At 36.6% G+C, this 13668-nt stretch overlaps 1 protein-coding gene across 1 annotated transcript; it reads right to left on the bottom strand.

The window, feature by feature from the left end:
* Positions 1-254: 254 nt before the first annotated feature.
* LOC149223375 (uncharacterized) lies at positions 255-7347 on the bottom strand. The gene is made up of 3 exons (XM_089387891.1): positions 7213-7347; positions 6955-7008; positions 255-902 (listed from the first exon to the last, which is right to left on the bottom strand). The coding sequence occupies exons 1-3, from the start codon at positions 7345-7347 to the stop codon at positions 255-257; spliced, it is 837 nt and encodes a 278-aa protein (XP_089244017.1).
* Positions 7348-13668: the final 6321 nt, after the last annotated feature.

Genomic DNA, 13668 nt, shown 5'->3' with positions numbered 1-13668 from the left:
ATTAAAAAATAAAGTTGCATACTAAAATAAAATATCAACTTATAAATATCCTTCATTTATATCTATGTATTTATATGAAAATTTATTAAAATTTTAATGACATTTAATAAGAAATTTTATTTTTTAATTTCCACTTCAACAAAAAAAATAAAAAATCAAAGAATGGAAAATGTATACGCATTTGAATGGCCAAAATCCAATATATAAAATTGTTACGTTCTTGTTAATCCTTTTTGATTATGTTGTTGAGTCAGCTATGCTTGCTTCATTAATTTCATCACTTCTCTCACGTCATCTGAGGCGGCGTAAGGACATTCTGGATCTTGGATTTCGAGTAGGAAAGAGAGGAGTCGAAAGAGCGAATCGTCGTCAGGGTTGTCGCCAGTCCAGGAATCGATCTCGATGGCATTTTGTGGTTGGAGATAATACGAGCTTCGGCGGTCGTCAACTATTATGACGTTTTTCAGATCCCGTCCCAGAATAGACAGGTCCTTCACAGCATCGGGGATTCCTTCAACTTCGCTGCAGTGGCGTCTGTCAAGGCGGTGGGTGCGGGGAATTATACTTGTGTTTGTGGTGGCGTGTTGCGAGGGCGGTAATAAATCCAAGATCTTGTCGACCACAGCATTTGCATAGCATTCCAATCCTGCCGTGAAGATGACAATCTCATACAACCCTGTGCTGCCTAATTCCTGGAGCAATTTGTCCACGCCAGGCCTTTTCGACACATACAAGGGTTCGTCGTAGCCCTCGAGAGATAGGGTAAAATCATAGCCGCCTGGCGCTGGTTTAAAATCGGCATGAAGCAGAGTTCCGTCCAAGTCTAACACCAGTGTTTTCTTATTGGATTTTCTCCAAAATCCATGGGAGGTAAAACGCCCCCAGCCTGGCGATTCAACCCACTGTCATTCAAAGGCAAAGACACGTGTGCTTCGCTAACATGCACGTTTGTTGATTCACCTTCATCTGGGCGGGGTTCTCCATTGCCATTAGGGTTGGTGGTGGAAGACTGCATTTTGAAGAAAACCCGTTTGGAAACTGAATTCAAGAATTGGATATTGAATTGAATAAATGATATATGTTATGTGAGAGCTGGTACAATTTGAAGCAGTGGATCATGAAATGAACAACGCTTCGTATCAGCTGCTTTTCATTGACGATCCATCAGTTTTATTATCCGTGCATTTATTTTAATTCGTAGTCATAAATTTGCGTAAAAGAGTAAGTGATTGGATTATAGATTTTGGGCATATTTTAAACATAAGTGAAATCAATTTCTCATTCATAATAACTATTAAAAAAATAAAAAAAATAAAAACTAATTATAAGATTCTTCCAGATCATGTACCTTAATAAATATAGAGCAAAGTCTTAAAGGAAACCCAATAGTACATTACAGTAGCATCTGACCAACATAACAATAAAAGTTATCCATAATTGTCAACAGTTGGAAATATAAACTTGTAATTACATAAATGTAGTGGTCTTTAAACGGCTATATCTATATATCATAGAACCTAGAGACAAATGCTATTATATCATAGAACTTAGTCATAAATTTAGACATGGTCATTGCAAATTAAACAATTTAATATTCTTTTTAAATATGGTGAAATTTATTATAATTTAATTGTCAAACTAGTCGTGAGGATAGTCATTTCTGATTGAGTCAATGCTTATTTAAGAAAACCCAAACCACTTAGAATGACAGGCTAAGGGTTAATAATGAGAAAGACTTTCACTCCTGCTTTTGAAATTTAGGCAACAATTAACCTATTTCCTTATGCCGCCAAAAAACTAACTCTATACTAAAAACAATTTTAAAACATACTTTATACCATAAACCATATAATTACCTAGGTATAGAATATTTATAATTTCTATTCCTAAATTAAATTTTAAAATCCAAATTACCCAGTAGCATATGTGAGCAAAATGTTGTTTGTGTAATGATAAAATTAGTTATAAGCACAACTTTATTGCTTTAATGATAAAATAACAGAGGAGACATTGGCAACGAGGGTGAAATACGAAGTTAGCAGCAAGCTTGCTATCAGTTAATACAAAATAAGTGTTAAGCACAACTTTTTTGCTCTAATGATAAAATAACAGAGACATTGGCAGCTAGCGCGGAATATGGGTTTAGCAGCAGGCTTGCTATAAGTTAATACAAAATAAGTGTTAACCATATCTTTGTTTCTCTAATGACGAAATAACAAAGGAGACCTTGGGAACGAGGGTAGAATAGAGGTTAAGCATCAAGCTTGATAAAAATAGCAAACGAGACCTTGGGAACGAGGGTAGAATATAGGTTTAGCAGCAAGCTTGCCATCAGTTAATACAAATTGAAATTTTCATGCTTTATTTTATTGTTTTGTTTTAGGGTTGAAAAGTTTTCATGATTTTTTTAATTTTAACAATTTAAGATGTAAATGTAAGTGTTTTGATATTTTTTATAAAAGTTTGTAAGTCAAATTGATCTATTATAATACCTATTAACTTCTCTAATTAGGTTTATGGGATATGTCTACCAACTAGCAATTGCACTACATGTTGCAAAGGAAATGCCATAAGACGATAGCATAGGAAAAAGGAGCATAGAAGATAGAAGTAACAATGAGTTCTTGATCTCTTTCAAGTGGTAGCCCAAGGGGTACATCTTGAAATACATCTAGAAAAGAATCACTCAGTTTTTACAACTCCTTTTGTCTCTATTTCAACATACCAGGCTTCCCATGCAAGCCTTTGATAAAATATAACCAAATTATCCTTAGTCAAGCATTTACTCATTTTACGTAAAATATAATTGGTTGAGACCTAGATGCATTACTCATGTGGTGATCCATTGTTGGGCCACTCCATTCCATCTTAAACATGTTTGTGACATAAATTCTCGAAGTCTTCAACCATTGCGCACATAAAGACATATAAACACTTACCAACGCAACCACAAAATTTAGAAGTCACCTCATGGTTGTCCGAAGTAACTTTAGATCCTTAATCCTTCCTTTGCACACCATGGTAAGCTTGTTGGCAACTAAAAATGGAACCTGTCCAAGAAAATATTTTTTCAGATGTTATAGATACCATCTTCCCATCAATGAAGCTATGAGTACTTCCAATATCAATAAAGGAAACATTGGTTCTTTTTATTCTACATTCAACTCTAACCCGTTCATGTTTGGTGATAGGCAACATGGCTAGCAAAGAAATTATAGGTTAGTTTTCTCTTGTACATTTTCAATAATTTTCGCTTCTAAAAAGACTATTGGTTCCTCACTTCACCTTATTTTGTATCATATGGTTCATCAAATATTTTGATCATGTGGATTCTGGTAGGAGTGGTGGATTTGTGGTTCTTTTTCTTCTTGCACATGAAAATAAAAAAAATACAAAATTAGTCAAATTTAGGCAAATTCAGACAACAAAATCTATTTAAAATCTAGGCACTTAATGAAGAAATTTGAGGAAAAAATTGATACAAAGTATAAACACAATCTTGAATTTATGAGGGCTAGGATATAGTTTCTGAAACTATAAAGAAATTGAAGTTTCAAGTTATGCATGGGAAATTATGCTCTAGACAATGTGTCCTTATTTAGCTTCTTTATGACAGTAAATTTAAGAAAAATTCCTTGCATAGAAATGGAGAAAGATGGGATGGGAAGGAGTCAAAGACTTGTTACATTGATAGGTGTTCTTATTTCAGAATCACATGGAGGGCACATGATTAAACTGTGGGGATACATCCAATCATTGTCTTTCTTTCGAATCCTCACCATTCAACAATTAATTCATCTAATTGTTAACTATTACCCTATAGCTCCTTCCATGGATGTGTTCTCAAGATGAAGTGCCAACTATTCCAGCTAGAGGCAAAAGGAAATGCTAACTATTTCAACCTTTGTATGGTTGTCCCAATGCACAAGGACATGATCAAGCTTGGCCAGGTAGTTGACCAAATCCTTACCGAAAAGCAGAATGGAGTTGGTCGATGCCCAAAGGCTTCACCATCCATTCCCCAGATGGAAGTGATTCAACATTTAACAATTTTGTGTTAGGAGAATCATTTAACAATTGTGTGTTAGGTGGTTGTGCTAGTTGTAATTACAATCACAGTGTAATAAACATAACATATAAAAAACATTCCTTCACACTAATTCTTGTGCTGATGTACATTTGTTGTTTCTTAAGGGATTGTTAAATGCTTGAGACAAAGCCGAATAGATAGATCAAAGTTTGTAAGAATAGGTAAAGGATAATACATGTTCATTTTCTGTATTTACCTCTTTACGAATCCATTAGATCAGAGTATTGAGAGATCTCTAAAATGCAGTTGAATCCAGTGTCATGTTTACTGTTTCTCCTTCTTAGAAATAGGAGTATTATACATATAATGTTTTTTCTACTTTCTATTTATATGTTTTGGTCTAAGATTCAAATTTACTCTTTCTATTTTCTATTTATATGCTTTTGTCTGAGATTCACATTTACTATTTTGAAATAATGTAAAAACCAATTATTTTCTTAAATTTTATTATTCTCTAAAACTTACTTCAAAAATAATCTATATCTAAAGACCTTATTAGGATTGTGGGTGTAACAACTTTTATTGACACAGATAATGTCACAACAATTTCTTTTTGAGAAAACACATTGTTTTAACTATGGTTGTACTATATATCATTTACTTTGGGCATTGTCCTTCTTTCCAGAATTTGTTAAAACTACTGGAGCAAATTTTTCTTCTCGTTGGTTAAAACATATCAAATATGCTCACTAATATTGGCAAGGATATGACTTGTCAGTTAGACGAAATTGATTATGAATCTTCATTATTCACATAACTTTACATATCACTTGGACTTGCCAAATATTATTCACATAACTTTACATATCACGGACTTGCTAAATGAGCTACCCCTAGGCAGCTGATTGTTTGTTGGGTTTTCTGAAATTTTCTTTCCGGTGCAAGTTATTAGAGACAAATATTGAAGTGAAATTTTATACTCGTAGAATTCCTAGGAAATTAATATGAAGATGAATTATGTTTTCTTGTGAAGAATTCAGGATGGGAAATGGGATATGAATGTTTGCCAAAAACATTGGTAAAATATTCAAACTATATATTTAATACTGACTAATGTATATTTTAGAGGAACATATTCTCGATAGTGCCCTATAAAAAATTCCTCAAATTGTGGTGTTTCGTAAGACAAATCATGAATATCATTAGGGGGATTTAGAGTGGAAATGCCTACGAAATTAAGGAGTTTTTGGTATGTCAAAAACGTTAGAGAGAAAACCAGATTTATAAGAATGTCATTGACCTCAAATTTTGGTGTTTCAGGAGACAAATCATGAATGCTATTAGGGGGATTTAGAGTTGAAATGCAGATGAATTTAAGGATTTTTATTGTAAGTCAAACAGTGTGGGAGCCAAAACCATATTTTTCTTTAATAAAGTCAGAATCGTGATCAAAATATAGAAATAATCGGTCCACTTCTATAGGAATTTCTTGATCACAAACAGTAACCCTTTTTTATTTTCTTTGAAAAGAAATCAAGCATGACTGTAACACAGTCACGTTGAAAACAATGAAACTTTTCCTCCACTCCCACACATTTTTGGAGGAAAAACATTACATGATATTTAAAAAAGTACTAGGTAGCAATCTTTAGTCCTCTGCTAGAATTCTATGACTCAAGAAAGTTAAACTTTGATCCATTTTCTGAGGATGTGGGTCAGCTCAAAATGCGGAAAATTCTACTTAGTTCCAACATAAGACATGAATCATGATGGAATGATTCATTCTAAACTCTAAAAAATTATTTGAATTGTAAAACATTCTCTCAAAATGTAGACTATTTGCTACCAGATTAGCTTACTTAAAAAAATTCATAGTATTATAGCCCTTGGACAAGAAACGGAAAACATTGTTGGGAAGTCAAACAACTTCACTCACAGAAAATCGCTTTGAACCTGTTGAACCTGATTTGTTTCCATGGGAATGCCCTATATGGAGAACTTAACATCAGCGCAACAGATAACAAGAACGTTAAAAAAAATTGATAAGTTTTGCATATTTAGAATGGGAATTCAAACAATTTCACTCACACAAAATCTCTTTGAACCTGTTGAACCTGAGTTTTTTCCATGACAATCCCTATTTGAAGAACTTAACAGCAGCACAACAGATAACAAGAACATTAAAAAACAGTTGATAAGTTGGATATATTTAGAAAATATTTGGAATTTTCATTGTAATTCAGAGTCTCACCACCCGAGTATTAAGTCCTAGGAAATATCTTTTCAGGGCAACAACAGGAGTTTCAGGAAGAAAGAATACTTTTGGCCAAAATTGTTCCTGCATTTTTTAGCGACATGAGAATTTTTGTGGAAATGTAAGCAAATATCTCCCTTTTGATGTTTCCATACTTTGGGGGAAGCCTAGACATCCTTCCTTGGCTTTTCGTGTTCCAGTCCCATTTCCAGGCTCTGCGAGAGCACACTGTAAGAATATCCCGCCACTTTCTTCTCTAGTATCCCTATTCATAATTTTATTTCCCAGGCAGATGGTAAGAAAGCCCTAGAAAACCAACAAAACTCTGATAAACAATAGAAACAACATTGTAGTAATTCATGATATGAATCCAAATTCAGCAATTGCATTCATAGTTATATAACTTGATTGTACTTTTTTTCCACATTTAAGAAAAGGATTTCTATTATATAATGATAAAGTACATATATCCTAGAAAACAATTGCCAATGAAAACAAAGAATATCCTTATCCTGTCACTGCTATGTTCATAGTTATGGGATACAATATCAAAAACCCGCTGATGGAAATTAAGAGTCAGCATAAGCCAAGACAAAAAGACATTATAACATAGTGATACGTGTTGGACAAAGAATAGAGGATCATTTTTCCCTCGACTACATTTGAATACTCTCGCTTTATCGCTATCGGCATATCGCATATCCACTGTCTCTGTGCTTGACCTCTGCGATTAGCGATTAAGTTCACGATTATCAATTCGAATGTCGATCTTACGGCGCACACTTAATCGTGTGATCGCGATTACACTGATTCAAAGGTCGTTCTGATCAGACTTACAGATTCGATATAGATATAAGCCACCCTTTATAGGATCTCAAGTCTGGATTTCGAATCCGTTCTATGTTTTTCGCTGCTTCTTAGTGTAAACTGGAATTTTAAAAGGGCTGGTTCCGATCTCACCAAAAGGTTTCCGCTGATGCGATATGATTCCTGTGCATTCATTCTTCATCCCTTCATTCGCTTCTACTGATGGACTCTGCATTAAACGTAGGTCCTCTGCCATACTTTGTTTAGTATTGGATCACCATCGATCCTTTCAGTGGTCGATGGTTGATCAGCAGTCAAGGAACACAGGATTAACTCTATATATGAAACATACACACAGGTGTACAATATTAAAATTGAAACACAATTTATATTATACACTATATGATTACAGGTCTAAGGCATTATATCCTTGGAACAGTTTCTCCCTCCACTACATTTGAATACTCTCGGTTTTACACTTTCTATCTATCACTCTATCTATCACCTCCTTACACAGACTCTCTTTATATAAGAGATTACAACAGTCGTGGATCATTTAAGATGCATGATTCCTCCCACAATCACTCAACAAATCCCTAATCTCCCATTATGCACACATATGGCAGATTAAATTACATTAAATAAGTCTTCGAGAGACTTTATCCACTCCATCATTTACTCTGTTTTTAACAAAAATGTCCATGTTTTGCTCTAATGGTCCACATCCTTCTCCTTGCTTTGCTTTGGATTCCTCCTTGAATTATAAGGGCTTGGATGCTCCTACATCGGACTCTCGAGGCACAAAAATTTATGACCTCCTGGTCACATGCTTCTCCTTATCCTTAACAATTCTACCCACTTCTCAGTGAAACTGCTTTCATGATATTCTGTGAGCTGCAACCAACCTCTGCAGTAACAGTCTTCCTCTGCTACTCGATACCTCACCAAGCTCTCCTCACTCAGTCTTTTGGCATCCTTCTGGTTCTCTTCTCTGGAAACAATTGAGCACTCCTTGCTCTAGGTTGCTGCAAGTCTTTTCACTTCCTTTTGTCGCTGTCTGCACGACAGTAAAGACCATAAACTCACCATACTTTCATACCTCAACAACTATACTATAGTGCCCACTCTACTTGACTGACAGTGATATGACACTAACATTTATTTAGCCCTAAGGCCCACACATTATTCTTTGAGGACCTCAGGTTGAGGATCCGGGCACATGACGTTATTATTAGTGATTGAGATATTCATGGTCGTGATGTTTATGTATGCTTTCCATTGATATTATGATAGCATGTATGGTTATGTATCTTATCTATCGGTATTATGATGATTGTAACATTAAATGGTTAAGTTTGGTCTCTATTGAAATTATTATGATCATGGCAGTAAAGGATATGTATGCTCTCTATTAAAGGCATGATGATGATAAATTTGATGGATAGGTATATTTCTTGATGTTACTATGTTGATAGCTTAATGGATGTATGTTTCCATTGATGTTTTGATGATAATAGCCATGATGTATGTGTCCCCTATGTTACCTACTTTCATTAGTTTGGGCTTACAATGAACAATGATGTGAATGCCTAGGTGTTGTTAATGATGCTATTATGACAACGACCAACACTGAGAAACCTTGTTACTGATGAGTATTGAGTATGGCAGGAAACCATCAGAGGAACTCGCATATGACGAGTTGATGACACCTGGTTTAATGAAAATTTGTATTATTTTATCTTTGAAATTAAGTCGATCTTGAAACCTGTTATATATGTTTATCTATATTCTGATGATATGTTAATGGTTGCAAGCACATATTAGTTTCTTGACCGAATGACCCACATATGGGTGATGGGGTTGTACAAGTGGATGAAACTACATGGGAGGGTTGGGACAGTGTCCCTGATCTCACCCACTAGCACTCCTACCGTGACTTGGACTGGAAAGGTTGAAACACCTTCGCCTTGAAGATCATGATGTCGAGATGGTAGGTCCCAAAGTTGGGTCGCTCAGGAGGATTTTACTGGGGTTGCACATCAAGGTGGATTCCTTCATCCCTGAGACCATTAGTCTCACTATAGCGAGCAACATAAGAGATGATAGTAGTCTATGTCATTGCACCTATACTTTCCCCTCGTAGTCATTAAATTCTTGAACCGCAAGTGGTGTGGCACCCTTAGAACTTCAATGGAATTTCCTAAAGGAGACAACATGGCACCACCACAACAACCAACTCCTACCACCCCACCTAATGATGGGGAAAACATTTCAACACAAGAACAAATACCAACTGGAGAAGTGCTGAACTTAATGAGATCATTCCAACACATGTCTAAGGCACTAATAAACCATTTGGAATGGGCAGCATGGAGAATCTGTCATAGAAAACGAAGCACCGCAAAACACTACAAGTAATGATGTACGTCGAGATTTGGAAAAGGTAAAATTTCCAAAGTTTTTGGGGTCCACAGATGGTCAGTCTACAGAGGCATGGTTAGAAAACATGGTTATGTGTCTTACTCTAGTAGATTACACCTCAAACATGAAGGCCAAGATGGGTATATTCCAGCTAAAGGGAAACACACTACTTTGGTGGAAGGCATTATTAACCCAATTGGGGATGGATATATCAGAAGTAACTTGGGAACTATTTGAAGAAAATTTTAGAGAACATTACCTGTCAGAGGAGTTCCTTGAGGGACAACTAAATGAATTCGATGCATTAAAGCAAGGGATTCGCTGACTACCAGAGTATGAGGCATGTTTCATGGAATTACTCTGTTATTCCCCTCACTTAAACACAGAAAAGCTCAAGGTGAACAAATTTGTGTATGGATTAAATGTTAACATTCAGACCAAGATTAGAATCTTAATTCCTCCCACCTTGCACAAGGTAGTTCAATGGGAAATCATTCCAGAGGAGGAGATCATGAGTAGTGAACATAGTAAGTCAACAAGGCCCACAGGATCAGGAGTACCAAGTGGAAACAATATGGAACGTATAAATTCGCAAGGGGGTCATGCGCTCAATCATCCAAGGTGGGCAGGAAGAAATCAAAGAACATCATATAGGCATCCAGCTCAAAATATGCACAGGTTACTACAACAAACTCGTCAACCACAACCGCACTGGCTTATGCGACAACACTAAGTCACACCACCTCAACACTGATGTTCTTTCCAGTAAAGTTCCAGTCCAACTCCTGGTTCATTTGGTAGTAGGAGCCAAGCCCCTAAGAGGGGGTGTTGGACTTGTGGAGGTCCTCACTACAAGAAGGATTGCCCTCAAAATACAGGTAATACCAACTCAACTAAGAATGCAACTACAGTGGGGGATCTGGGGAAGGCTCATCGCATCCATGCAGTGGTGAACAATCACCAGGGCGAACACCAGTCCACTGTGTTCGAAACCTCGGGTAATATTCATGGTATGAGATTTTTCATTTTAATAGATCCAGGTGCTATTGATTCATTTATTTCTCTAAATGCATTATCAATGATTAAACATAAAGCAACTCCATAGTATTAATTCAGACATGTAGAAATGGCATGTGGTATGAAAAGAAATGTAGGAAATATGGTAAAGGATTGTGAGGTTGACCTGGGTGTATGTAAGACCAAGGTATCATTGTACTCTACAATTCTATGAGTTTATGACATAGTTATAGGAATGGATTGGTTGGAGTGACATGAGGCACTCCTAGACTGCAAAGACAAGATTCTACATTTCACTGACGATGATGGCAAAAGAAAATCATTAAGGGGAAAGAACCAAGGGGTGTCCCTGAGGTTCATCTCCTCCCTGCAACTAATGAAATTTAGGCGAAGGGGATGTCAAATGTTCTCGGTGGTACCTCTAAACGATAAGGGTGACTTTGAAGACCTTGATAAACATCCATTCCTTGTTGAATTTAAGGATGTACTCCCGAAGAACTACCTGGGCTACCCCCAAAAAAGGAAATTGATTTCACCATCGACCTTAAACTAGGCATTGAGCCTATTGCAAAGGCAACCTATCGTATGTCATCTCTAGAGCTAAAGGAATTGAAAATCCAATTAAAGGAATTATTAGACATGGGGTTCATATGACCTTGCATATCTCCATGGGAAGCCCCTGTGATTTTTGTTAAGAAAAAGGATGGGTCTTGGCAATTGTGCATTGATTACTGCCAGTTGAATAAAGTGACGATAAAAATTCAGTACCCTTTTCCAAGGGTAGATGAATTATTTGATCAAATGAGGGGGCGACTGTGTTTTCAAAGATAGATATGAGGTTAGGATATCGTCAGTTGAGAATCAAAGAAGAAGATATTTTGAAGATAGCCTTTAAAACAAGATTTGGGCATTATGAATTTGTAGTTTTACCCTCTGGACTGACAAATGTCCCGGGTGCTTTCATGAGTTTGATGAATGGAATATTTCAAGATTACTTAAACAAGTTTGTACAAGTCTTTATCAATGACATTTTGATCTACTCAAAGACCCTAGAAGGGCATGATGAACACTTGAGGATAGTTCTACAATGTCTTAGAGAAAACCAATTATATGGGAAGTTGTCAAAGTGTTCCTTTTAGAAAACCTATATTCATTATCTTGGTCACATTATCTCTGGGGACGGTATTTCAGTAGACTCGGTAAAAATCGAGGCCATCATGGAATGACGAACACCAACCAATGTTCATGAAATACGAAGTTTCATGGGCATGGCAGGGTACTATCGTAGATTTGTCAAAGGGTTTTAAAAAATAGCAAACCCCATTACCGAGCTCCAAAGAAAGAACAAGAAATTCATTTGGACAGAAAAATGTGAAGAGGCATTCCAAAGGTTAAAGGTGTTATTAACAACAACACCAATTTTGAAGGTGCTGGATATGGAACAAGAATTTTTGGTTTGCACTGATGCCTCCAAGGAAGGGTTGGGTTCTGTGTTGATACAAGAAGGAAGAGTAGTAGCCTATGCATCAAGGAAACTCAGAACCCACGAAGAAAACTACGCAACCCATCATCTAGAAATGGCAGCAATTATTTATGTACTAAAGATTTGGAGACACTACCTTCTAGGAAGGAAGTGTGATCTTAGGACTAACAATTGTGGGTTACAACACATATTCACTCAAGATCACTTAAATGCAAGGCAAAGACGATGGTTTGAGCTAATTAGTGAATATGATTTTGATATCACTTACATCAAAGGAACGGTAAATAGGGTGGCTGATGCTTTAAGTACGAGGCCACAGATATTCTCATTGATTCCCTTAAAGACAAATTTGAAGGAGAAAATTGTTGAATTACAAATTAAAGACACCTGGTATCGGGAGGTTAGCAAAAGTTTGAAGGAGGATGAAATGAGGGTCCTAAAATATGAAGAATACTCCCTTGATAATGATGGGCTACTACGATTTCAGGGAAGGATATATGTACCACCGAATGAAGATATATGCCAATTAATCTTAAATGAAGCACATCACGCAGTATACATGGCACACCTTGGTGTTAAGAAGATGAGTGCGGACCTGAAACCACTGTTCTTTTGGAAAGGGATGAAGAAGGACATCGTGAACTTGGTAGCAAGATGCTTAGAGTGTCAGCGAGTAAAACTGAACATAGGCATCTAGTAGGTTTATTGCAGCCCCATGAGATACCAAAATCTAAATGGGAAGTGATATCACTGGACTTCAGTGTGGGACTACCAATGACCTCAAGAAGACATGATTCCATATTTGTAGCGGTGGACATGTTGACCAAGGGCGCCCATTTCATACTAGTTAAGACTACATATAAGGCACCAGAAATTGCCAGGGGTTTTATTAATGAGATTATGAGATTGCATGGAGTTCCTAGGAAGATCATATGTGATAGGGGAGTAGTGTTTATAAGAATATTTTGGACCAGTTTCTAACAATCTTTGGGAACCCAGTTGAACTTCAGCACTACTTATCACGTGGAGATAGATGGGCAGACAGAGAGGACTAATCAAATCCTTGAAGACATGCTTCGGATGTATGTGATGGACCAACAAAACATGGGAGGAGTTTTTACCACTTGTGGAATTTGCTTACAATAATAGCTATCAGAGTTCCATCAAGATGACACCATTTGAGTTGTTATATGGGACCGACCAGAGGACCGAGTATTAATAGGACCACAAGAGGTGGAAGAGATGGAAGAACAAATGACTATGATTAGGAGGAGGCTAAAAGAATCACAAGATCGACAAAAGAGCTATGCTAATGCTCATTGGGTAGAACGAAGTTATGAAGTCGGGGATAGGGTGTTCCTGAGAGTAAGGCCCCAAAAAAGCTCTATAAAATTTGGAAAGGGAGAAAAATTGTACTGACGGTTTGTGGGACCTTTTGAAATCTTCGAAAGAAAATGGGTTGGTGGAATATAGGCTTGCCTTACCTCCATCTTTAGCACATAGGCATGCTGTGTTTCATGTTTCTATTTTACGTCATTATATTTTAGATCCTTCGCATGTTCTTGACTTTGGTCATTTGCAAGTTTCAGATGAGGGAACAGTGATGACCGAACCAGTTTGCATACTGGACAAATGAACTTTGCAGCTTAGACGATG

The sequence above is a fragment of the Pinus tabuliformis genome, chromosome Q (genome assembly GCF_031772625.1).
Source record: "Pinus tabuliformis cultivar Carrire ecotype Pingquan chromosome Q, CPIR1, whole genome shotgun sequence".
Lineage (NCBI taxonomy): Eukaryota > Viridiplantae > Streptophyta > Pinopsida > Pinales > Pinaceae > Pinus > Pinus tabuliformis.
The sequence above is the reverse complement of the archived record's forward strand: the minus strand, read 5'-3'. Positions and strand labels throughout refer to the sequence as shown.

What these genes read in the sequence shown, in the direction of transcription:
- LOC149223375 (XM_089387891.1), bottom strand. Translation starts at nt 7,347, where the DNA reads ATGGCAGAGGACCTACGTTTAATGCAGAGTCCATCAGTAGAAGCGAAT. An exon ending in CCAGCCCTTTTAAAATTCCA is followed by an intron (nt 7,009 to 7,212) that starts GTTTACACTAAG and finishes CGCTAATCGCAG; the next exon opens with AGGTCAAGCACAGAGACAGT. An exon ending in CCGATAGCGATAAAGCGAGA is followed by an intron (nt 903 to 6,954) that starts GTATTCAAATGT and finishes TTTGAATGACAG; the next exon opens with TGGGTTGAATCGCCAGGCTG.